Below are 25,484 nucleotides of genomic sequence, written 5' to 3' on the forward strand. Positions count from 1 at the left end.
ACACTCCCTGTGACTGCACAGAGGCAGCTCTGTAGGCGTGTGCATCTTGCACACACTAACACGGGAGCAGGTCCGGAGACAGGAGGACCTCACACTGGCAAAGGAGGCCAGGCCAAGCATGGTGGGACCTGGCCTGACAAAGAGCTGAGAGACAAGCATGGGTGGTGGGACTGGCGGGGGTGGGGGTGGGGGTGGGGGTGGGGGAGGTCACGGCAAAGTGAGGGCAAAGCCACATCGACCAGGGTGCAAAGCAAGTGGGGGCGGAAGAGCATAGCAAGCCACCAATAGCTGAGCAACAGGGCGCAGGCAGCTTAGGCCTGCAAAACTGGGGTCCCTTCCTCTGTCCACCTGCACTTGATTCCAGCAAAATTGAGACCAATCCCAGGTTTGCAAGTAGGAACGTCACAGTTAACCCAGGACGGACTCCTGAGGGGGGGACCTGCTGGGAGCCACCCTGAGACCCGCCTCAACGGTGGCAGCGGCCCCTGTACCTTTGTGTGGGCATCCTGGTCAGCCCCGTGCTTGGTGAGGACATCGGCGACATTCACTTTGTCCTCCTGGGCTGCCAGGTGTAAGGCGGTGAGTCCACTCTGCAGAGAGAGCAAGAACGTCAGGGCAAGAACGCGCACTGCATCGTCCCTACCGTCCCATCCTGGACAAAAGTTCCGTCAACGTGCAGCCTCTCCCCCAAAACTGCGTCTTTTGAAATTGAAGACAAACTGTCCTAGCCGCTGTGACTCTCCACCTGAGACAGATTCTCTGTTCGTCGACTCTTCCAGGAAATCACGTTTCCCACACTGGGCCCTTAGATCGTGATCTGAGACTTTTAAGATAAGTTGGTGAATAAGCTGCCAGACAGCAGCCTCTCCAACCCGCCCGCGCCCCTGCTGAGTCCATCATGCCGCTTGTGCGCCCGACCAACCAGCCACGGCTTCTGCTCGATGAGGAGAACAATAGCCCGTGTTTTCATCAATGAAACGAAGCATCCATGTAAGAAACATAGCATCTCATGAAATGAGGATCAGAACAGTTTTCTCTTGCACCCAAAGGCAGTGTGCTGTTTTCTAGAATCTTCTAAGGACTAAATAAAAAGTTACGCCCTTGTTTATACATGGCATCATGAACTGGCCGCATTTACGGAACAGGCGTGGTGCACGTGAGTCAAGGGATGATTTTAATTAACCAAATGCACGACGGAGGCGCAGCTCAGAAGCCATAAGGACAATGGCACAGGGGCAGGAGGACGGGCCTGTCCCTCACAGCCGCAGCCTGGCAGCCTCACTCTGGGGTGGCAGCTCCTCCAAGAAGGTAGAAACCTAACGAGTGTCTCGAAGCCGGGACACCTTCTCCGTTAGAAGGGTGTACTCTGGGTGCCCATCAGGGCCAGGAAGCCACCAGCCCCTCGGGTGCTCAGAGCACAGCGCTCCCGCCTGCACGGCTCTCCTCCAGCCTCACCTGCTCTTTCTGCCCCTGTGCCAAGGCTGTGGCTCAACTGGGAATGTCCCCTCCCCGCCCCACCCCCCCCGTCCTTAAAATCGGCAGGCCTGTCTCTGCTTTCAGGTGGGGCTAAGAAAGCTAAGCCGTGTCCTCCAAAGTCTGTGATCTCCAGCCACGTGTCCCCTGCAGAAGCCGAGTCCCACAGAGACAGGAACGTTCCTCAGTGGGAAGGAGAAGGGCTTATTATTTGGGGTGCAGAGCCTTTTCTTTTTATTTTTCATCACATGGTGGTTGGGGAATGAACATAGTATCTCTTTCTGTATCATGGTTATTACCGAGAAACAATTACTTGGCAAATGTGGAATTACCAATTTCAGTTGGTTTTAACCAGAAAAAATATATGAGCTTTTCGAAAGCAATGGGAAAAGCTGTTACCACTTTTGCTTGTCACCTGAGACACTTTCAGTTGCAGCTGGTTTCAGTGGAGTGTATGTAAGTGTAAAATAGCTACAGATGAGACAGACAGTGAGTGGATAAACAGATGTAGAGACAGGCGTGTCCTTGTAAAAATGGACATATTCTGACAGGTGAACGATGTCTTTCCCCCGCATCCCTGGCTGTTATTCCACTGTGGGTAACAAGCAAGTCCATGGAGGCTGCTCTCTGGCAAAGGCTGAGAGGACTCGGCGCTTCGTGACAAACATGGATGCTCAGGCACCGTCCCCGAGCCAGGCTCTTAGGGGCTCAGACATTGCGGCGCCCTGCACGCTGCCCCCAGGCGCAGCGGAAGACGAGGGCTGGGTGGGGGGCACGGCCCTGCAGGCAGGGCGGCCGCGTGCACAGACTACCTAGACCACAACGGCGTTGGTTCTGGGGAGCAACAGGGGAGCCTCCTTGGACAGGACCTCAGGGAGCAGAGAAAACCCATCACAGAGACGTGACCGGAACTGACTTGCGGGAAACGAGCCTCCAAGCCTGGAGCCCGTCCTGGCCCTGCCGTGTCCCCACTCCACAGGCCAACCCTCGCCGCCCCGGGTCCTGGAAGGTGCCCGTATCCCCGTCCTCTTAGGCCGGCGTCTAAGACTCGACAGAGAGACCTGACTGAAACCAGCAGACATACCTTGGTCGGCGTGTGCACGTTGGCGCCCTTCCCCAGGAGCAGGGCGACCATGTCCGTGTGGCCCTCCTGGGAGGCCAGGTGCAGCGGGGTCACGCCCTGCTTGGTGACCACGTTGGTCTCGGCTCCGTAGCTGAGCAGAGTGGAAGCAATCTGCATCTGGTTCTTCTTGGCCGCGATGTGCAGGGGCGTGTAGCCGTTCTGCAACACCAAACCGGCACACCCCGCTTAGCAGGCGCCGGTTCCGCCCTGAAGAGCGAGGTGAAAACCAGCCCGCCGCCCCCCAGGGCTCCACACCTCCCTGGGCCCCGCCGCGCCTGGCCGCCGCCACCCCTGCAGCTGCCCTGACGGGACGCCGCTCCGCACACCTCCGTGGAGGTGGCCGGTCTGGACTCGCGCTCGTTGGTCACGACCGCCCCAGTCAGACGGGGCCTTGGGACCACCTCCCGCCAACACGCTGCTCGCGGTGCCCTTGACTCGCGCAGGAGCCACGGCAGCGCCGGCGGCCACGGCCCAACGGGCGCTCACACCAGCGCACGCAGCCCGGGGAACCCAGGCCGGCAGCCGTCCGGCGCCCTCACCTTGGCAGTGGCGTGAGGGGAGGCCCCCTTCTCCAGCAGCAGCAGAGCCACCTCCTGGTTGTCATAGTGGGCGGCCACGTGCAGCGGGGTCAGGCCGTTCTGCAAAGGGCAGGCGGGGGCCGTCAGCCAGGGCCGGTAGCGGCCCTGCGGCCGCCGGGATGGGCCAAGTCCCAGTTCGTTCGTTAACGTCCCCGGTGGGAACAAAGGAGCCAGAGTAACAGCTCCTCCCGATCGCACGCTGGACACTCGGCCAAACCTGGGGACGCCGGCCGAGGCGACACCGAGGGCCCGGCCGTGGGGACGGCTGGGGCGCCGCGCGGCGGGGACCACGCCCGCCCCCGCCCCGCCCCCGCCCCCGCCCCGGCGCGGGCCGTACCTTCCCCGCGGAGTCGGGCGCCACGCGCCGGTGCAGCAGCAGCGTGGCCACGTCCAGGCTGCCGTACTTGGCCGCCACGTGCAGCGGGGTGAAGCCTTTCTGAAAGGGAACAGCGGAGAGAGGCGCTCGCCTTCCCGACCGCGGACACGTCGCCGCAACTCGGAGGCGCGGGGGGCGGCGCCGGCAGCACCGGCAGGACGGGGCAGGGGCGACGCTCTCGGCCGGGCAGAAGGGCCCGCCGTGGGCAAAGCGCGGCTCCGGCCGGTGCGGAAACAGCCCCCTTTTTCTCGCCTCTAAAACCAGCGCGACTGAGGCAGTCGCGGCTTCGTCCCCGCTCCTTCTCTGTCCTCTTTTTATAAAACCCGAATTCCAAACCTTTTTATTTACGTTTTAGGCTATTTCAACAGCCATGACAAAAATACTCAGTGTTTCAGTGATGTGTATATTCTGCAGAAATAACAAAAAACCGCTCACGGCTGAAAAGCGCCTCTCAGCCCAACTGGCACCCCCTCTCCCACGGGACCCGCGCGGAGGGACCGGGCCTCGGCCCCGCCGCGGCCTGGGGGCTCTTTACACCGCCCGCTCCGGCCTCGACGCCCGGGCTCTCCCCTGGCGCGGTCCTCCCCCCTCAGGACGCCGCTGCGCCGGCCGCCCGGGCTGCGCCTCTCTCCTCCTCTCCCGGCGTGACCCCCGGGAACAGCCTTGTCCTTCCGGGGTGGTCGTCACGTGCTGCCTTCAACTGAGAGGACGTTTTTCTCTCTGCGCTTTTTGGGCATTTGAAGCTAATGGCGCCCTGGAGGAGACTGAACCTTGCTTTTCGAGAGGGCGCGGCAAACACAGGGGCGAAGCCGGCCACCCCGCGAGAGGGTTCCGCGACACACCCCGTGGGAGGGAGGAAGGATGACCGTCGCCGCCGCCTCCGTCCAGCCCCTTTATTCCCGGGGAAACCACTGTTTGACAAAACTACCTAGAACCGCGGCGTAGAGTCCGGAAAGCGTCGCCGAAGTCGCCATCTTCCTCTGCCCCCGCGTGACCCCAGCGGGGCCTCACTCGCCCCCGGGGTCTGCGGAGTCCCCGCATCGGCCTCACACAGCGTCCGCCCCGTCCGACCCCTGGTCCCCCAACGCGGCCCCCACGCGCCACTGCCTGAGGCGGCGGCGTGTGCAACCCCGACCGGCTGCGGGGCGCAAGGGGCGGCGCTTCCTGTCCTCGTCCGCGCCCCACGTGGCCGGAGTGCGTTCCCTTGTCCCCTCCGCCTGAGAGACGGCCCCTCAGTCTCTCGTAGGGTATTAGTACGATGGCTCTTATTATGACGTTTGTTGCTTATTTTCTAATTAAAAAAAAAAGATTTCTAAGACACTTTCGGCTCTTCAGATGGGCATAACTAGTAGCCCAAAGCGGCAGCGTCCGCACCTCAGGCCCCGGCGAGCCGCCGCTCTCGCCCAGGGCCCCGCCTCACCCGCGCGGCGCCGGCAGGAGCGCCGTCCGGACCGCGGCCTCACCGCCAGCTCCCCTGCGTGGGCTCGCCTGCCTGCCGCCCCCTCGTCTGCACCAGCCCGCCTTCTGCTCGCGGCAGCTGACTGAGCCCCCGTTCTCGCCTGAGTCCCACGCGGACGGGGGGGCGGGGCTTCAAACCGAACGCGTCAGGAGCGGAAAAAGTGACGCCCAGCGTAAGGTTTGAACAGACGTGAAATTCCGCCGGGCGCGTCGCCTCGTGAGCGACTGCAGCACCTGAGGAAGCGGGACTCCCGACGCGGGTCTGTCTGGGCACGAACCGCTGCTGCGCGGGAGCGGCGCGGCCGCCGGCGCTCGCGCCGGAACATGCGGGACGAGGTGCAGCAGCCGCCCCCGCGGCCACCGAGCGCAGGAGGCGCCCTGTGCTCAGGGGTCAAGGGGGCGGAACCGCGCGCCCCCCGTCGCAGGCACGGCCTCCCGACGCCCCGTACACGTGGAAGAGACGCGCGGAGACGCGCCGAGGACTCCCGGCCTGGGCGCCGGCCTCCCCGGGCAGCGCCGCGGGCTCGCGTGGCGCCGGGCGCCCCTCACCTTGGTGGCCGACGAGTGGGCGGCGCCCGCCTCCAGGAGGACGGAGGCCACGCCCACCTGGCCCTCGCGGGCCGAGATGTGCAGCGGCGTGTGCCCGCTGGTGGTGGCGGCGTCGGGGTGCGCCAGGTGCTGCAGCAGCAGCTGGACGATCTCGGTCTTGCCCAGGCGCGAGGCGATGTGCAGCGGCGTCTGCTCCTCCTGCAACGCAAGGCGGCGCGGTCAGCGGCCCTGCGCGCGGCCTCCGGTGTTCCCGGGGGTCTCCCGGACCCGCTATGCAACAGGAAATTACTGCGCCTGTGGCCGCAGCTTATTGTATATTTTGCTGTGGGGGGAAGGGGCTCTGTGGTCGCAAATCTTCCTTAGATTTTTTAAAGCGTGTGCTCCCATCAGCTTGGTCATTGTTTCCCAGGCCTGGCCCAAAGGCCGGGCTTCAGCCCTCATTTATGGTTAAACAGGAACCCACCCTGGGTTCTGAGTAAGAAAGAAATCCAGTCCGGAAGCCCTAAGACCTAGATTCCCCGGCAGAAGCTGTCGCCCAGAGACGGAGCTTATTCTGGGAACCATGTCAAGAGAGAGAAACCAAGGGATTCTGGGAACACTTGGCTCTCTCCTCGCGCAGCAGGCCAAGGATACAAAGGCCGGGCGAGCCTTGGGGAGAGGCTGCGGAGAAAGACGACATTGTCATCGGATTCTTACAGCGGTTCCAGGACACAGTGCAGGAGGGCCTGGGGCTTGCATCCTGATGTGAAGGGAGAGCACCGGCAAGAAGGGACCAAGGCTGGCGCTCTGGCAGCCAGGCGCTTCCCCAGGCAGGCACAGAGGGTGCAGCCCTGGGGGCGGGGGCTGCAGGACGTGTCTGCCGAGGCCCGCGAAAGCCACAGACTCCAAGGTGCAGTCGGGAAAACGGTTTCGGTGTGAAGAGAGCCAGGCCAAGCCATTCCCCAGGAAAAATGCTGTACAACTGTGTGTGACCTCCCCGATGAAGGGGGTCTGCCATCACAGCCGGCTCGGGGGCACCTCACGGCCACGGGGAGGAAGGGCAAGCAGAGGGGCCCCCGGCCCCAGGAACAGACGGAGGAGGGATCACAGAGCAGGGGTGGCCCCGTCCCAGGATGCAGTGTCTTCACGTTGCCAGAAGGGCCAGGAGGGAGCCGCAGGAAGACAGCACGCAGCACCGCATGAATTTCAGGGCTGCGAGGCAGGAACTAAGCCAGGGCTTTATAGAAAGCTGCCGGATGTAAACGTCCCGTGAGAGGCCCCCTGGAGCCCACCCTTACGGCAGACCCTGAAGGTCGGCATGACATGTCCTGTGAGAACATTTCCGGGGGAGGCAGGTTGAGAGGAATTAAGTGAGCCTCCAGGACGCCCACATGTCTCCACCTGACCTTCTGCAAAAAGACACATAGTAGCCATGGGGAACACCAGTGGCACAGGTGGCTCAGCAGGCAAGGTGCTGGCGGCACCTCAGGGGGGAAATCCTCCAAAATGCAGAGGACTGGGGGAGACCACCCACTACAAAGATACACTGGCAACAAGACACAAGGAGCTGGAGGACAGCAGCTCTGGGCGCTCGCGCTTCTGGTTCCTTCCCTGGAGTGAGACGGGGCTGTGAGCAACAGCACCTGAGGACCGGGGGGCGGGGCGATGATGCGCCTTAGCCCAGGGCTGGGAGGTGGCCACGGCTCGGTGGGGCTGCTGCGGACTTGGCTAAATGACCAAGTGTTCCCTGCCCCCCTCCCCCGCCCCAGTTCCCAGACCAGGGAGCACCGGGGCACTTGTCTTAAAAACCCAATGAAATTATCTGTCCTTCCCACTTGCCTCAACTTTTGGTGCAGTCACACCTGGAATGGGAAAAGGGAAGCACACACACATTTGGAAATAAAGTCCTTCCACCGGTAGTGAGGGCGAGAAGCCCCATGGGGTTCTGGGTCATTGTTTCCCTGTTGCATGCGCGGCCCACACTGAGTGAACTCAGGCCAGGGCCTCAGAGAACAGGAAAGCGCAGGACAGTGTTCATGGGAAGAGCTTAAAAAAAGGGGAGGCAGGCCCCGTAGATGTTTTCCAAGTAGAAGGGGCAGCAATCCCGCCGTGAGGCACGCTGACCAGGACCCAGTGCAGGTCAGTGGAGGCAAACCCCGGGTCACCCCGGGGGCTGCCATCTCCCAGAGTCAGGGGCGCGCACTGAGCCCAGCTCCTTCACCACAAGGCCGGGAGGTTTGAAGCCCAGACGCATTTTTCTGCCCTGTTTCCAGCTAACAGGGCTCCCAGGAGCCACACAGACAGGTAGCTTTTCAAGTTGTGGTGAAGAGTTTCAAGTGAGTTTAGGGCCCAGGGACGCTCAGTCCCCAGGGCAAACTCCAGATGGCCCACTGGGCGCACAGCACACGGCGCCTGGAGCCAAGTGCTCGCAGCAGGGTGGCTGGGCCTTTCAGTGAGTCCTTGGAGGACCCTTCAAGGAACAGGCCCAGGGAACCTGCCACCCTGCTTCCAGCCTGTCAAGCAAAATGTGGCTCCGTTTCGGACTGTCCATCTGGGGAAACGCCAAGGACCAGAGCAGCGGTGTGAGATCAAGAGGGCATTTTCAGAAGAGCACGTGTAAGGGTAGAGCACATATGGGTGCATGTGTGGGGAGCCACGGGCAGGCCAGCCAGACAGGTGCTTGTTTTCCCGCCCAGCACCACCCCTTCGTCCCGGAGCAGCCCTCCTCCTGTGGGGAGTGGACACCCATGCATGGGGCTCAAATGCTTGTGAACCCTGGTGCACTTCCCGCTATGTGTACTTACTGCGTTCTTCCTTTCTGCCTGGAAAGCGGTTACTGAGAGGTGGCCCCCACCCCTGCCCACACCCCCTGGGAGGTGGGGCGCGAATACAGCACATACCCGGGCTCTGGCGTCGACCAGGGCACCGTTCCGCAGCAAGCACCGCACGACCTCCACCTGCCCCGCCCGGGCCGCCATGTGCAGGGCCGTCTCCCCGCGCTGCGGGAGACAAGAGCGTGGAGGTGTCAGTGGGCCCTGCACCGGCAGCAAAGGGAAATGTGCCTATTCGTGAAATTCAGCCACACACCCAAGTTTTGGAAAACCTATGAAAAGCACAATCACTACTAGTCAGTCTGGAAAAACGTGGTTGTATCTTCTCCATCTCCCTAAAGCTAAAACAAACTGACTTTATCCATTTCCGCCCATAACCAATCAATGAACTCACCCAAACATCCAGGACGCCCTGAGGCTGATGCTGCAACCACCCGGCAGAACTTAAACTTGGTGGCAGGAAGCTGTCCTTCAACCCTCAACCTAAAACCTGCCATCGTCACTCTCAGCTACATGATTGCGACTCGGTCACATTTTGGTGAGAAAGCCTAGATGCTGAAGACCAGTCAGCACATCCCAGAAGTCACGTCCTCCATGCCATGCTCAGGCCATTCCCTTCCAGAATTCAAACGGTGTTTCTGAAATCAGCTACTACTGTACTTCTGACCTGTCTTTGTGGTAAGAGACCAGGCAGGGACTGCCTGTACAAACTCTGGCCTGCCCAGGAGGCCTCTTAACTGATCGATGAGCACATTTAATTACAGAAGTTACTGGGAAAACCGCCAGAGGCGTGGAGGGCAGCTGTCAGCATCCACTGGGGTGGGCGCTCGGGCATTGGGTCCCCATGCAGCTCCGAGCTGTCAGCTGTCACACTGACAGGAGACAGGGGCTTAGACATTAGAGTTTTCTCACCGGAAAGCATGTTAATTATTGAGTTTAAAACACAGGGTTTTGTCTCTTTTTAATCAACGTATTTTAAAAACAAGTAGTTTGGGACAAGGCGAAGGTTCATTCATTCAGACAATTTTTCAGTTATAAAAGAACATGATACTGAACTAGAAGTTAGTGCCGTTAGTCACAACTGTCCTAGAAAATAAGGCTGATTACAACCAAGTCAGGTAAACCTCTCCAGGTGAACTAACCTGACCTGAAGTTGTTTCTAACAAATCCCTGACAGAAAATCCCTGACAGATCTCAGGGAATGAGGTCTTCTCACCCCTTGCACAAGAAACCCTTAAATCTAGAAGATTTAAGAACTTTTGGTTTTTATTCCCCGTACTCCAAGACCCCATGCCTTATAAAGTTATGAGAACTCTATTTCAAATGAGTTCACTCTGGAAGCACTAAGCTGGATGTGTGTCTCCTGTAATTACTTCCTTCTGTCGCCAACTCATTTACCCTCCAATGTCCTTTCCTGATGAGGTGTGCTGACTTCTGTAAAGCAGACGCCTCTGCGTGAACTGTTTCCTGAAGCAGCGCGTTACTAGGGAGCGGGGTTTGCCTGCGGGCCCTGGGTGTGGCAGGGCCTTCCTCTCTGGGCGACCATGACTCCTGGCTCGTTCTCTGTGTCGCTCAGAACCTGTCTCTGAATAGATGAAGCTAAGATCCTCTAAATATGTATATATTTTTAGAAAACCTCGAATCTTTACTCTATTCCCAGGTCTTGTAAAAGTATAGCAATTTTACTGACTTTGGTAGAAACAAAGACAGAAATGAATTTTCTTAACAGAAGTCCAAGAGGCCTCAGTAGTCAGTAAGAGATTTTCGAAATGCAAAATGTTTCTAATATCAGTCTTACTATTTCCAATAATTTTATTTTCTACTTAAATAGCTATTTTTATGGTATTTACACACTTGAACTGATAGTTATATGTAAAACCCAACGTATAGTAGTGTTACATTCAAAGAGAAGCCCCATACAGACCCCCAGTGGTGGTCGTCTTTGATTCTAATTTAATGACTTCGAGGTAACCGACTTCTATAGTAATTTTCCCTTACCTTTTCACATTATTTTACCCTTGTTTCGACATAAGCGTAAGAAAATGAAGGAGGGCATGTACAGTTTTAATCAATAACTTTTGTTTCCGGATTGTTGGGCACCTCCTCTCACTCAACTCCGTTGCTGCCTTTCCCTCGAGTTGACTGAAGGCCCGGGGAGGCTCCCTGCCCGACGTGGCGTGTGCAGCGGGCCGGACGTGAGAGGGGCGCGCTGGGCAGCCCGCAGGCGTGGCCTCTGCTCCGCGTGGGCGGCCACGCGGGGCCTTTGGGAGCGTTCTGGAAAGGGGCATGGCCGACTGTGGAGTGGGTGTGCCTCCCACAGGCTGAGACAAAACAGGACTGGCAAGAGGGGGGAGAGCTCAGGTCTGACGCAGCCACCAAACGTCATGTCCCTTCTCAGTGTTAGAACGGACTGTGCCGGCAGCTTAAAGGGACGTCCGTCAGAAGCACCAAAGCAGGACAGACGACATTGCAACCAAAACAAAAATGCCACGTGGTTTCAGGCAGCACATGAGGCTCCAGGCGGGTCAGGAGGACCCCGCAGACAGAGCAAGCAGACGAGGTCACATGGCAACTTAATCCGCAGCTGAGCCCTCCTGTCGGGAGAACGGCAGGCCCCAGGCAGCCGTGCGAGAGGAAGCTGGGCCCTCCAGATGCAGGGAAATCCATAAACATGGACTTTATATTTCAATTTTTGAATGGTTTATGCTCTTGTCAGTCACATGAAGAGGGAATATTAAATAACATTTAAAATCAAATAAACTTATTTCACATAGATTTTGTCCATGTATCAGATACCAGCACAAAAACTGTGTAAAATGCCAAGGAAGTGAATGTAAGAGGAGATACAAGAAGTGACGGTGCACACTGTCTCGCTCCTCGAAGGGAACCAGATGCCCCCAAATCAGCAGCGTTGTGGGTCAACCGCTTTCGAGGCTAGGACCCATCGCACTAATGGGCACCGGTGTTTCTTGGGGAGAGCTCTTTGTGGCCTTTGCAAAGCCCTCACCAGCCCGGGGCCCCGCAGACACCACTCAGTGGCGGCATCCTGTGAGTGCAGGCGAGGAGGAGCGCTGGGCCACCAGACCCCAAGACAAGGACAGCAGTACAGAGAAGCGGGAAGGAAAGCCCTCGTTCAGATGAGGCGGAGCGTTCCGGGCACCGCGGCATCCCGGCAGGAGAAAGCTAGGGCAGCTGGGGGCAGCGCCCTCTCCAGGTGCGTGAGGGTGGGGTGGGGCCGCTTCAGGTAAGAGAGGACACCCTCTCCCGACAAAACCAAATGAGGACGAACGTCCAGTGGGGCCAGCACGTGAAACCCCAGGTCACTGAAGCGGAGAGGGCCTGACCACGAGCGCACAGCCTTCTGTGGGCCTGTCTCTGGGTCATCAAGTGCCCTGATGGGCCATGGTTCTGACTTGGGGTTTGTCCTGAGGTTACCCCTCAGCCTGCAGCATGAGCCCAGGCCCCTCACTACACCCCCGCCTCTCACTGCACCCAGGCCTCTCGCTGCTCCCGGGCCGCTCACTGCACCTGCGCCTCTTGCTGCACCCAGGCCTCTCGCTGCTCCCGGGCCGCTCACTGCACCTGCGCCTCTTGTTGCACCCAGGCTTCCCACTGCACCCGGGCCTCTCGCTGCACCTGGGCCTCTCGCTGCACCCGGGCCTCTCGCTGCTCCCGGGCCGCTCACTGCACCTGCGCCTCTTGTTGCACCCAGGCTTCCCACTGCACCCGGGCCTCTCGCTGCACCCGGGCCTCTCGCTGCACCCGGGCCTCTCGCTGTTCCCAGGCCTCTCCTGCACACAAGCCACTCACCCCTCCTGCGCCTCTCAGTACACCTGCGCATCTTGCTGCTCCCAGGCCTCTCCTGCATGCGGGCTGCTCACTCCTCCCGCGCCTCTCACTGCTCCCAATGCCCGCTTGCTGCACCCTGGCTGCTCACTGCACTCGTGCTGCTTGCGGTCGGGGCTCTGACAGTGGGAGGCGCCCACCCCCCTGAAGCCTCCAGGACTGCCAACCCTCCCCACCACGGGGCCTGGGCGGAGTCCTGCAGTCACCCCACAGCACACGTCCCAGGCTCTCTCCACACACGCGCGAGCACAGACAGGCAGGCAGACAGACAGGCAGTCAGAGACAGATGCGGACAGTCCGCACCAAGCCGTACTCACAATGTTAGTGACATCGGGGCAGGCGCCGTTCTGCAGCAGCAGGAGCACAATGTTCAGGTGGCCCATGAAGGCCGCCACGTGTATAGGCGTGAGGCCAGACTGCGGACAGAGCACACGGCTGTACCCCGCACGCTCGGGTGCCCGGCCCCCAGACTCGGGGCAGGAGGGCGCGCGGAGGGGTGCGCGTGGGGAGTCGGTGACAAGCGGGGACAGTGTCTACCTCTGTCACAGCCTGGATGGAAGCCCCATATTTCACCAGCAGCTCCATGACTTTGATGCGGTTTTTCTTGCAGGCAATGTGCAGTGGGGTAAAGCCGTTCTGTGCAAAAGACAATTGGGTTAGTTGGAAACATGCACGACGACTCTCGCAACGCTGCATGCTGGCACGCCGTCACACGTCGCTGCATCGTGCGCCGGTTTCCATGACGATCCCTGCTCACATGGTGATGGAGAAAACAGATGCGCACAACGGCATGGGCCGGCTCACCCAAGCGGGGCTGGGGGCCGAGGACTGGAAGGGTCAGGCCACCCCGCTCGGCGGCGATAGAGAGGCGCACGCTTTCTGATGCAAGGGCACATCTCAGGGCGCAAACACCGGCCATCTGCTCTCTTTCAAAAGTCCAAGGACATGACAGCCTCCGAAATAAATGTGTCACCTTTGCAACTGTTTTCTTCAGGGAGCACGTGCTTCAAATCAGCACGAATCATTATTTATGTTGACACTTTTTTATATCCTATTATATTAAAAATGTTTATAGGAAGTTCTATATTAGCAGAAATCATTAGGTTCATATTTTTTTTGAAGTCATGCTTATATTTAAAAAATTTATATGTTCATGAAATATATTCTATGAAGAAATGATTATTAAGTTTGTGACTATTTTAAAGAAAACTTTGGAGAAGTTCTGGGATAACTGGAAGGAGAGCTCTCTCAGAGGCGAATGTGGAGACGTCAGGCACTTCTGAACTTCTCAAAGTCAGCTAATATGCAGGGACTGGGGGAGGGTATACAGAAACCTGTTAACTAGCCCCATGCTTCATTCCAAATGTGGTGTTTAGGTTCTGTGTTTTTATTTGAACGATGATACCGCATGTGGAATAGTTACATGATAATGATAGGGACTGATCCCCGGTCAGTATCTTTCCAGACCCGCAGTTCCTAGTAACACGTGTGGTCTCAACCCGATGGCTTACTCCTCACAATGTTTGCTAAGTCCTTCCCCACTCAGGAGCTGCATAAAAGCCAGATATATAGAGCCACGAGTATATGCGGCACTTAAGAGATTTCTAATGACTAAACTGCAACATTTTATGTGCGTATTGACCATTCTCCAATTGAAAATGGGTACTTTCCTCCTTGTGAGGAAATAAATATCCTCCCATAACTGCAGATAACCCTAAAAGTACATTTGCTTCCCAGGCAATGAGGCATGTACTGATTCTGATAGAAATTTTCTAAATAAAAATAAGAGTTACCATTTGAGCATTCTAACAACATCCTATCATCTTAAGCATTAACAGAAGACTAATGTAAGTGACATCAACCACGTACACGTGGAGGAGAAAAGGTTGGCTTTTAGTGGGAGAATTAGGAACGAGGCAAGAGTTAGCGCGGGCAGGCCCTCCTGCCGGGGCTGTGGTTAGCAGAGGGGAGAGCAGGAAGACTCACTCAGCGTTAGACTGGGACGCACAGGCTGCGGGACGGCCGATTGCGGACGGTTTGCACAGAAAGTCTCCTGGACGCCAGGCGCTAAGCGCCCTGCTCTCGCCTCAGGCGGGGACCCCAGCCCACGAGGGAACGGCTGAGTGAGCTCTCCTCAGGCTGACACCCTATGCTGCCTGACGCGGCACCGCCTTCCGTTCTGCAGAGGGTTGGGTGGAGCCCAGCTCTCTCCCACATTCACTTGGACCCCACAGAGAGGCAGGTGTCTGAACTCATTTTACGGAGAATCCCCTGCTTGTCAGCTCCTGTTTGCCATTTCAGATCATCATCCCTGCCCTCCCCCCCCACCCGAAGTTTCCCACCTACTGCAACTCGCCCATCGTGGGGACACCGCCTTGGTGTCCGCGTCATCGCTCCGTTCCCGCGGTCATGCCACGGCCGACGGAGGCAGGCGCCTGTGCGGGGACACCCCGCGTATCTGCACTGCCGTGGGGCCGCGCGACACCCCCACCCCCCCACGCCCACGGCGTGGCCGGGGCCAGCGTTACCAGGGCTCGGGCGTTGGGATTGGCTCTCTTGTCCAGGAGGAGCTTGGTGACACGGTAGTGGCCGCAGTGCGCAGCGACGTGCAGGGCCGTCAGGTAGTCCAGCGTGACGTCGTCCACGGGGGCCTTGTGCTGCAGCAGGTGCTTGACGCAGTCCACGTGGTCCCCCTGTGCGGCCATGTGGAGCGGGGACAGCCCGTTCTGCGCGCCAAGACAAAGCAGACCACGTCCCGCGTCAGGCGGGCGGCCAGGCTCTGACCCCCCGCCAGTTAACCAGCCAACTCTAGTTAGATGACGTGCAAATGAACCCGTGAACGACTGAACGAGTGAATGTGTCATGAGCAAAACAACGAGCGAATAAGCGACTGTGCAAGTGACCGAATGAACGCGAGTGAGAGTACGCGAATGGCTCCCGGACGAGCGGACAGGCCAAGAGTCACGCAGCCGCACGCGCAGGAACGACACCCGATCTCAGAAGGCGGCCGGCGGGGTGCGCGCGGCCTCCACCGTGATGTGACCGCCGCGGACATCTCCGTGGCTGAGGCGGCTTTAGGCTCTGGAACGGTGTCGCCGGCCTGGCCTCAATTGGATAAAGGCTCTGTACTGGTTGTAACATGGCCGGTCTGAAACTTTGTTACTTCCACTTAAATTTCAATCTGTTCAATCTGTTCTCCACAAAACTGCCCAGAATTACGGCTGCATCGCCCAGCCCGAAGGGCTGCCTTTCACAGGCAGGCCTGCCCAGCACACGCGGCACCGGTGGGGACAGAGAGGACGACGACAGCGGGCTGCTCTCGGCTTCTGACCGGAGGCCGCCTGCCGCGGCCCGGGGCACGTCCACGCAGAGAGTGCAGACGTGCGGGCTGCCCCGCGCTCCAAATAACTCCAACTAAATAGTCAATTAAAGCACAGTTAAACTGCCCGGCTGGCGCGGCTCCGTGGACGGAGCATCGGCCTGCGAACCAAAGAGTTGCCCGCTCCATCCCCAGGCAGGGCACAGGCCAGGCTGCGGGCCAGGTCCCCAGCAGGGGGCGCGCAAGAGGCAGTCGCACATGGATGTTTCTCTCCCTCTCCTTCTCCTTCCCTTCCTCTCTCTAAAAATAAAAAATTTTTAAAAAAATACAGTATAAACTGAAAAATATTTGCTTGATTGGCGGCCTTATTTTCATCGCTCTCCCTGCGAACAGCCATGATGGGCTCCAACCCTGACGGACGGCAGGTGAAATGGGGAGAAAAGGTAAGAAATGTCCTTTGTCTGGTTTTTGCTGGTAAGGACCCAGGTGTTGCTGCACTTCCTGTCGAACAGCTGTGTGATTACTTTCAGTGCCTCAGGGCAGTCCCTGCTGCCCCGAGGCAAGGCTGGCGCGCGCGGGGCCGCCCGGCCCGGCCCCCTGAAGCAGGCGTGCGGCTGTGGCAGCCTCGCCATGAGGGCCCGTCGTCGAGGCAAGGGTCCCGGGGGGCCGCGCTGGGGCACGCGGCCCGGGCTCTGCCCGCGCCTGCCGGGGAGAACGGCGCGCCCGTCACCCGCCCTGCGCCGGCCCGCTCCCCATCTCCGCGGCGTCCCCAAGAGTCACACTGCAGCGCTGAGTATGCCGCGTGAACAGGTGACTTTATGCGTAATTTACAGATGTCCCAGAGCCTCATAAAAATGCAAACGCCTAGAACGTAAGACCATCTCATTGACACACAATATCCTTGTCTACTCATAACACAGCGATACTCACACTTCCTTCTGCAGTAAGACTAGCAGGTAAAACATAGAAAGAACTTGAGGGCACACGTTTAATACATCTCGCTGCACGCATTTGTTAAGTTTAAATAATGTAAAAGCTGCCACGCATGCCTCCATCCCAGCATGCCGACTACGGCTCAGTGACGAGAATGCTGGGCTGATGCTGTGCATCGCGGAGAAGTCCCCGGGGCCTCACCTTGGTCCTGGCCAGCAGGGGCGCACCCCGCTCCAGCAGCAGCTCCACCGCCTGGTCGTGTCCGCTTCGGGCCGCACAGTGCAGCGGCGTCAGCCCGTCCTGCCGAAGAGCCCGGGTTAGGCCTGGGGCACGTCCTTCCAAAGCGAGGTCGCGCCGACATGACCCCGAGGAGAGTGTTTCCTGGCAACTCAACATAGGGGCACGAGGACCGCTCTCGGCTCAGCGCCAGGGGAGGAGCGAGAAAGGGGGATGGACGGAGGGGACATGAGCAGGGCAGAGACCGGACAGGCGCCGGCGGGCGCGGGCTGCTAGGCTCGGATCCTCCTTTCTGGGAACCAACCCAGAGATTATAGTTATACTGTTTTCATTTTGGCTGACCTAACAGAACTTACATCTAAAAATTCTTTACTTCATTTTATCCATCTAGGTCCACTCCCAAATTGTCACTATTTTCATAAATTTCCTAAAATGCCACCTAAAACACTTAACGAGGAATGGTCATTTTTTCACACTCTGGAAAAACCTTTATAAGAGTTACACACATATTTTCTTCTACAAACTACACAGTTATTTCTCAGAGGTAACATGGATTATTAATCAGCTGCATTAAAACTGCGTCAGACACAACTGTGGCACGACCACATGCTACGTTATTTATAGAGCTTCCTGCTGCGTTTCGGGCAGCTTCTGATGTGAGAGCGACCGCAAGCGCCCTGTCTTTGAATCCTGTTTCTCTCTGGGGTGACGTGGCCAAGAAGCAGAAGCTTGTGGGAAACACAAAACGAAACGTAAGAACAACGGGTAAGAGTGAGCGAGACGTAAAATCCTGGGTAACATCCGTCAAGTGGTGATTTTGGGCTTCAAGTGGTGAAGGGCAGAGAGGCTGAGGAGGCAGGTGGCAGGCGAGGGGTGCGCTGGCCGACGCCCGGAAGCTGGGGGCCTCGGAGCCCCTCACTCGCCCAGAACCCCACGGCCCGTGCTCGGGCCCCCGCTGCCAGGGCCCAGTCCCGGGCGTCGCTCCCCTGCTGATGAACACAGCTCACCTGCACCCTTCCTGATCCCACAGCCGGGGGTTCCGAGCTGGACTCCCAGCTGCCCCTCCAGGCCCGGGCTCTGCCCTTCTCCACGATGCTGGGCGGCCCACCCCGGGCTCTCTGGGTGGTGTTGGCCAGCTCCCTGCCCTCTGGCTTCAGGCTGTGCCGGCCCATGGGCCACGTCTTGCTGCTCTGAGGAAGCGGTTGCTGAGGGTCCCCTAAGTCCAGCTGTGTCTCTTTACCCAAAGCAGGTTCTGCGCTCGTCTCCCCTTGGTTTCAGGCCTGGAGGCTGACAGCCCCGCTGGGCCCACCCCAGGGGACACGTCCTGTCCTGTGCCTTTCCCACAGCCCACCCGCAAAGGGTGAGCAGGCCCTTTAACAATCTCTCTGCAAATTACCAACTTCTAGGCCCGTCGGTTCGTTCAGGGCCTTGCTGGTAACAGTTCCTTGCTTTGTTAAGTCTATTTGGCTGATTTCAAGACCCAGGAGGACCGAAGCAGACCTCGCAGGGTGGGCGAGTGGGAGTCAGCGGGGAAAGCCCGCCCTTCCAGGGAAAACCCGGTGCTGCGGGGGGGGGGGGGGGGGGGGCACGTGGTGTTAAAGCTCCCAGGGGGCGGGGCCTCAAGCGAAAGTGCGGGCAAGGTGGTTAAAAGGCGTATGTGTTTGCATCCCATTGACGCCCTGCGGTGCGGGTGCAGCACGTAGCTGTACAGGGCGGGGCAGGGGGGCGTTAGATCAGCCCGATTTCCCACACACGCTCCGGCAGGGCTGCGCTGAGACCCAGAGCGCAGGGGACACAGGGCAGGGGACACAGCGCAGGGGACGGAGCGCAGGGGACACAGGGCAGGGGACACAGCGCAGGGGACACAGCGCAGGGGACACAGGGCAGGGGACACAGGGCAGGGGACACAGCGCAGGGGACACGGGGCAGGGGACACAGCGCTGGGGACACAGGGCAGGGGACACAGGGCAGGGGACACAGCGCTGGGGACACAGGGCAGGGGACACAGCGCAGGGGACACAGCGCAGGGGACGCAGCGCAGGGGACACAGCGCAGGGGACACAGCGCAGGGGACACAGCACTGGGGACACAGCGCAGGGGACACAGCGCAGGGGACGGAAGCTTCCGGGCTGCAGGGCCGCCTGGCGCTGGGGGGGGAGCGCAGGGCCCCGGTGCCCGGTGCCTTGGCCAGGACATACAAAATGGCGTGACCTCTCCCTTCCTGCATCACTCACAGCCTGTTTGAAAGTCACGAGGGCACTTGCCCTCAGGCCTTCGTGGAGAAAGTGGTGTTTTCCAGAAATTCCTTGAAATAGTCGCCGGACGCTCTCAGAGGATCGGGAGGGAAGTATGGAGGAAGCCCGTCCAATCACCCCCACACTCTGAGGACGGCCAGGATGCGCTTGGTGCCCAGCCCCCCGTTTTCCTGACGCCGAGTATCTTCCGTGTGAAGAATCACATCGAATGTAACCGCCCAACGTGAGGGCTCGGGGTATTTTCTACAAAGTACGGTGACTCAACACCAAAAATCCTCATCGAGGTTTCGTATGCAAGGATTTTTTTTTTTTACTTAAATTCTTTTTTAAATTAAATTCTTGAGCCTGTGTTTGAAAGTTACCTTGTTTCCCCCTCCACAGTCCCCTTCCCCATGTTCGTTTTCCTTCACTAGAATTGGTTCCAATCCCAGGACGCTGACAACTCTGAGAAGGGAAGGTCCTGGGGAGGGGGGGGTGCTACCCGGCCGCCCCCCACCAGCCTCCCGCCCGCTCCTTCCCAGTCCCTCCCTCAGCTAAGACTGCTCTTCCCGCCGCCCCCTGCAGCCTGCGGATCCGGCGGTCAACCCGCGAGGAAGCTGCTCTCAAACCCACGTCTCCCTTTGGGCGTCTCAGGTCTCAAAGGGAGGCCTCGCATTTTCTCCATCAGAAAACGAGGCGAACCTCCCAGGTGGCTCACAGTGAGGCACAGCTGCATTCGCAGAGAGCGGGCTGTGCAGGGCACCCAGCGCGTTGGGTGCCCGCGACGGCTCGTGGCCACCGCTGTTGTGAGTCTCTAAGGCAACCCCTTTTTCTGATGGGCTGAGTCTCGTTCATCCTCCTTTAATGTTTTTGCATACTTTTATTGTTTGTGTTGAAATATGTATTTTAATATTTTAACCATAAACCTTAGGTAGAATATCTTCACATTTAATGCATAAGTTTAAAAATAAAAATGAGTGATGCCCTTAATAAAACCTGAGTTAACGCTATCATTTGTCACTGGCTATAAAGTTTCTATTTTAACGGTAAACGAGGAGCTTCAGAGACGGGAGCCAGGGCCCCGGGAGCGCGTGTCCGCGGGCACCCCAGGCCCGGGCCAGCGGGGGGGCCCCCTCATACAGGTGCTCTGCTTTCCTGGGCACTCGGGGGAAAAGGGCAATTCTGCCTTGCACGAGAAACCTTCAGCAAGGTCTGAGGTTTAAATGCCATGCAGGAAGGCTGCTTCCCTGAGGGCACAGGTCTCCAGGCTCAGGGGCGGGCCCCTCAGGCAACGCGGAGAGAACGCAGGGCCCCCACGCAGAGGCCGGGGCGCGGGCGCTCACCCTGGTCTTGGCGTCGATCTGGCCGCCGCGGTCCAGCAGGAGCTTCACCATGTTCGTGTTTCCCCTCTTGGAGGCCACGTGCAGAGGCGTGATCCCGTTCTGCAGGGGGAGAGGCAAGAGCAGAGGCAGTGAGGACACGCGGGGCATGCGCACAGGCCACGGGGGTGGGGGGCGAGGGTGCCTAGTGGGTGACCTGACCCCGGCCCTGCGTTTCAGGGGCTTCCATTGCTAAGGGAGAAAAGCACACTAACCGCAAAGCACTGCAGTTAGCACGTAAGAACGGAATAAAGCCGCATGACTCCGTTGATCGCTGCAACACAGGTACTGGACATGCACTTTACAGCCCAGAGCCTGGGCACTTTTGCATCATAGAAAATTTCAGGGTCCACCCAGGACAGAGCCCAAGCCCAAGGCCAGCGCTTCGTTCTCCAGCACCCACACACGCCGAGAATCCGGGGTCGTGGAGCTGCCTGCACTCAAAAAAAGGGCGCAAACGTACTCACCAACACCCGGGGAAAGGGGTTTTCCCCACCACCTTCAGAATGATTCAGTTTGAGAATAACTGAACACCGTTTCAGGGCCAAAGACACCCAGGCATAAAAACACCATATGTGAATTATAGGTATTTTATTGGCTATCATCTATCATCATTAGGGCAAGGTTGTATACCTGATTTTTTGTATGTCCTAATTTTGCAAATGTTCAAATATTGCATTTATTTATTCATGTTACGTATGTGTGTGCCCAGTGCCGCTGAGTCGGCCCGACTCCTGGCGACCAGCGAACAGGTGACCACGCAGGGCCCTGCCCTCCCAGCCCCGGAGACTCGGCTCCGTCCCCCTTTGTGTCTCCTCTCTCCCTGCCACCTCTGTCCCCAGAGTCACTGTCTGTCCCGAAGAGCCCTGCCTTCTCACAAGGTGCCCAGCAGGACAGCTTCATTCAGCCCCAGCGATGGCTCAGGCTTATCTGTCTGGGACCCACGGGTTCATTTTTCTGGGGGCCCCAGGCTCCAACACCCTGTTGCAAATGAACCCGTGCTCCCCTCTGCCGGCCTCACTGTCCGACTCTCCCATCCCGACGTAGTAACTGGGAAGACGAGGGGTGGACGGTCCCCGCCTCGGTCTCTAAGGACAGGTCGGGGCTCCTGGCGACCTCTCCTGATGGCCCACTGCGGCCCTTCCGCGGCCCAGCCTGCCCCTGCCTGACGCCGTGGCTGCCGTCTCTGCACGTGAACCGAGGACCCAACCGAGGACCCAACCGAGGTCAGCAGGAGCTTTAACAATGTCGGCACCTTCGTCGTCTATGTTGAAGTTGTGCGCGTCGTCTGCAGCCACGATTCCCTGAGGCTCAGACGCTTTGCCACTTTCTTCTTTTGCTCTTGTCAGAAGTTTCAGGTCACGGCTCCTTTCTGCCAGGGAGGTGGGGTCACCGGCTGAAGTGACTGGTATTTCTTCCACCATCACTTCCTCCTCCTCCTCCTCTGTCTGCCATCTTGAGTTTCTTTCCTTTTTGCCTCCAGCATTGTCTTTCCACAGTCTCCCTAATAACACGTCCAGCTTCAGCCCACAGTTGCTCTGGTCTCACTCGATTGTGTTTATCTGTCTGAATCTGCAAGCCGCGGCCTCGCAGAGCCCCAGAGGCTGGTCTGCTGCGTTTCGGGGCCCTGGTACAAACTTTGCGACGGTGCTGACTCTGCTGCACTTGCTGCCCGTGCGCCCCAGTGCTGCACTGTTGCTGGTGTGCCCGCGCTGCCGGGGTGGGGCCCGGCCCGTCTCAGACGCGTGCGCGAGGCTTCCCCTCCCTTCTCTTCAGCCTCCGGAGCTGGAGTGCAGGCCGAACGGCGGCCGTGCTGCCTGGCTCCCCCGGAAGCCTGGTGGGTACCGGCGGCCAGGCCTTGCGCGCTGGCCCCTCACCGCAGGAGCTCCGTCCTGCCGTGTGAGAGCCCCCTCTTTCTCCCACGCCTGTCATTTCCAGGGTGGGATGTCCCACCACGGTCCCTCTAACGCGGTCACGCCCTGCACCTCGACGGCCAGGCCGTCCGCCTCCCGTCCTGCGTTTCTCGCTGCGTGTTCCCACCGCAGGGCTGCGGGGTGGCGGGCTCTCCTCCCGCCGGGGGGCACGTGCGCCCCGCCACACCCTCCCTTGTTTTACTGGGTTTAAGACGATCACTCAGGGAATCTTTCCAACATAGAGTACAACATAGTGTGTGTTATGTGTTTTGGTGACTCTTTATACGAGCAAATTCTCAATCCTTAAAAAAAATTCCCAGGGTCAAACTGTGTACCCTACGGCCACGAAGATGTATAAATGTCCTGACACATCTTATACTGAGTGGTTTAAGGGTTCAAGTATTGACTGATTTGAAGCTGCTACTCATGACTCATGGTGTGATCTTTAAATCTAACGGCTCACACGGATGTCCAAGTTAAGATCCTTCTTAACTGTTCCTGATGGTTTGTGCATGTGAAGAAGCGGTATGTGCGTGTGTGAATAAATGGTTTGGGCGCGTGTGAAGCAATGGTGTGCGCAGGCGTGAACTCACACGTCCTCATCTCCCACGTGCTAAGCTGTGACAGTGCCCGCGAGTTGGGTGGAGAGAGGGAAATCGAACCTCCGGCACAGGCGCAGGCAAGGAGAGAGAACCGCGGCCCCCGCCCCGCCCGCGGCCGCGGCCCCGTTACCTCGCGCCGCCCGCAGCGCACACCCGCATGCGTACCCTGGCCGTGAAGTCCACAGCGGCGCCACGGTTGAGGAGGAGGGTGGCCACGTTGACGTTCCCGTAGTGGGCGGCGATGTGCAGGGGGGTGAAGCCGCTCTACGGGAAGCAAAGAGACAGGTGGTAAAGCGTCCCCTCCACACATGGAAGTCCCAGCATCGCGGACAAAGTCGCGCAGTGACTGTCACCCTGACCCGTGAGCCACGCAGCCCAGACAACAACAGGTGCTTCAGCGAGACTCAGCTCTCGGTGCCACAAGGGTAAGTAACCAGGCCTGGGGACAGGCAAGTGGCCCGCCTACACTTCTGGGCATGTTTCTAACCCCCTTAACACTTGATCTGTTGGTGAGGTTTACTATTTAAACAAAACCAGGTTTCTTGAGTTGGTTTAGCATTAGAGAAAAACGATTAAACAAATAAGGTTTCAGCTGTGAGAATAACATAATTATGAATAAAGATGTTTTCTCCAGAGAAAAACTCAAAATTGATACTTTTTTTTAAAAAAAAAACAGTCAGCAGCAGAGGTCGGCGCTGTGTCTGTGGAAGAAGCCGTGAGGGGCCAGCCCTCCCACACAGGTGCACCGTCCGCGGCCTCGACCTGCTGCAGCCGGGGGCCCGGTCAGACTGCACTGTTATAAGGAAAAAGCTTTAAAAACTAACTGGTATATTTGGCATGAATGTGAATATAAAATTTCAAAAAAATAAGTTGAACCTGATTTTGAATGTTATTTAAACCAAATTTTATCAATATAATAAGATGGATATAAAATAAAATAAGCAGGTTAAATCAATTATATGGGCATTAGGGAACTGTTACTCTCAGAGAGTTTAAAAATGAATCTTAAACTCTTAAATGGAAGAAGAGTGCATTTTCTTTCATTTCTTTTTCTGATGAAAAACTCGTTAGAGGTTTGCTATTTTCACAATAGAAGCATAGCAATTTCTATTATTAAAGAACATAAAGCGATATTATCCTTGCTCTGTGATTTCATAATTCCATCACTTAATAAGAGATTACAGAGCAACCAAGACTGTTCCTAATAAACTGGGCATCGGTCTTGCAGTTGGGAGGCTATTTTGTATTGCTCTCTTTTATTTGAAATGAACTTTGATGTGTTTAGTGTGCACATTTTTAAGAAATACTACCTGAATCAAACCATTACTTTTCTATTCACTTGACAGACAGGCTTTGCTGGCTTTGCTTTTAAAAGGCCTAAAAACCACACTCAGCTCCCGCAGGGACAGAAACCCGTCTGCACCATCAGCCGCGAGGGCTGCGAACGCCTTCCGACGGCAGAGAGGCCAGACGCGAAACAACTGCGGGAGCTCGCCACCCGAAGGCCACCCGCAGGTCAGGGCGTTTTTATTTTGTGTCTACTTGACACCACATATTCATGTCAAAATACAGGGAAAAAAATCAGTCTACAAACTGGCTACTGTCATAAAGCGGCAAATTGTTATAATTTATAACAATTTTTTCACTTGTGTTTTTCACTTTTATCTTCCTATTTCCTGCCTCCAAATATGTCCCGAATGCATGTCTATGGTTCAGACCACAACGTAATTACACAAAAACACAGTGACTGCTGGTGAATCTTTTTCAGATTATTTGAGTGCAGTCCTATTACTTCTGCATTTGCAAAAATAAACTACCTCGTCGCCTCCTTGCCGGCCACGGCGGCGCCTCGGCCCCACGCCAGGAGGAGGCCCACCTGAGGGGCCCGGGCTCCCCCACGTGGGTCCCGCGCGGGAGGGCCGTCGCCGGGGGCCCTCGGCGAAGTATCTCTAAGTCAGTACGAACCTACCAAACTGCTGCTTTCAATGCAAAGCTTAGAGCCAATGCTATTTTCAAAAATGAGTCTTAAATCGCCAACAATCACCTAAAAAATTAGAGGTATTAAAACCAGTCACTAAGATACCCATTGGCATGGTTTCAGTCTTGGCGGCCTCACCGAGCAGATGCGCCTGCTGTTTTTAGATCTCTGACCTAAGTCTCAGGCACCGAGAGGGAGCAGGACAGGAGCGATCCAGGCACATTGCATCTCATGGTGGTCAGTTAATAAACAGGAGTCTAGACTTAGAAATGTGCCTCCCTCCGTGAACCCTGCGGTGAATGCTGGGCCCACACCCAGTGTCCCCGAGCTGCCGGCCTGAGCGTCCGCGCCGATGGAGGAGGCCTGACGCGGCCTGTGGGGCGGACGACCTCAGGGCAGGTGGGTGAGAGCCGCGCTCGCGGGCGGCAGCCCGTCGCCCGGTCGTGGGCAGCGTGGGACAAGGCCCGCCGACGCGGGCGGCGGGGGGCAGGCGGGGGCAGGCGGGGGCAGGCGGACGTCCCTCGCTGGGCTCTGCTGACCCTGAACCTGGGAGCCCCCGTGAGGCAGGGTCACAGCCCGGTGGCCCCCGGAGGCGCGATGCCCACCAGCAGGCGCACGTCCGGGCCCGCATCACTCCACGCTGCACTCTCGCGAGCTGTTTACATAGTTTCACTTA

The 25,484-nt window shown here is 57.9% G+C and overlaps 1 protein-coding gene across 2 annotated transcripts in view; it reads right to left on the reverse strand.

The window, feature by feature from the left end:
- Positions 1-25,484, reverse strand: part of ANK2 (ankyrin 2) — a 111,166-nt gene that overhangs the window by 62,810 nt on the left and 22,872 nt on the right. For both annotated transcript variants that reach the window (XM_054563704.1, XM_054563696.1), the window contains exons 8-19: positions 22,996-23,094; positions 20,280-20,378; positions 16,667-16,765; positions 14,742-14,939; positions 12,751-12,849; positions 12,531-12,629; positions 8,437-8,535; positions 5,558-5,755; positions 3,512-3,610; positions 3,136-3,234; positions 2,558-2,755; positions 492-590 (exon numbers count right to left, since the gene is read on the reverse strand). In XM_054563704.1, coding sequence (XP_054419679.1) covers positions 492-590; positions 2,558-2,755; positions 3,136-3,234; positions 3,512-3,610; positions 5,558-5,755; positions 8,437-8,535; positions 12,531-12,629; positions 12,751-12,849; positions 14,742-14,939; positions 16,667-16,765; positions 20,280-20,378; positions 22,996-23,094 — 1,485 coding nt within the window. The remainder of the gene's footprint in view (positions 1-491; positions 591-2,557; positions 2,756-3,135; positions 3,235-3,511; positions 3,611-5,557; positions 5,756-8,436; positions 8,536-12,530; positions 12,630-12,750; positions 12,850-14,741; positions 14,940-16,666; positions 16,766-20,279; positions 20,379-22,995; positions 23,095-25,484) is intronic.

The sequence above is a fragment of the Pteronotus mesoamericanus genome, unplaced genomic scaffold (assembly GCF_021234165.1).
Source record: "Pteronotus mesoamericanus isolate MK-2021 breed Mesoamerican mustached bat unplaced genomic scaffold, CSHL_Meso_final contig_163, whole genome shotgun sequence".
Lineage (NCBI taxonomy): Eukaryota > Metazoa > Chordata > Mammalia > Chiroptera > Mormoopidae > Pteronotus > Pteronotus mesoamericanus.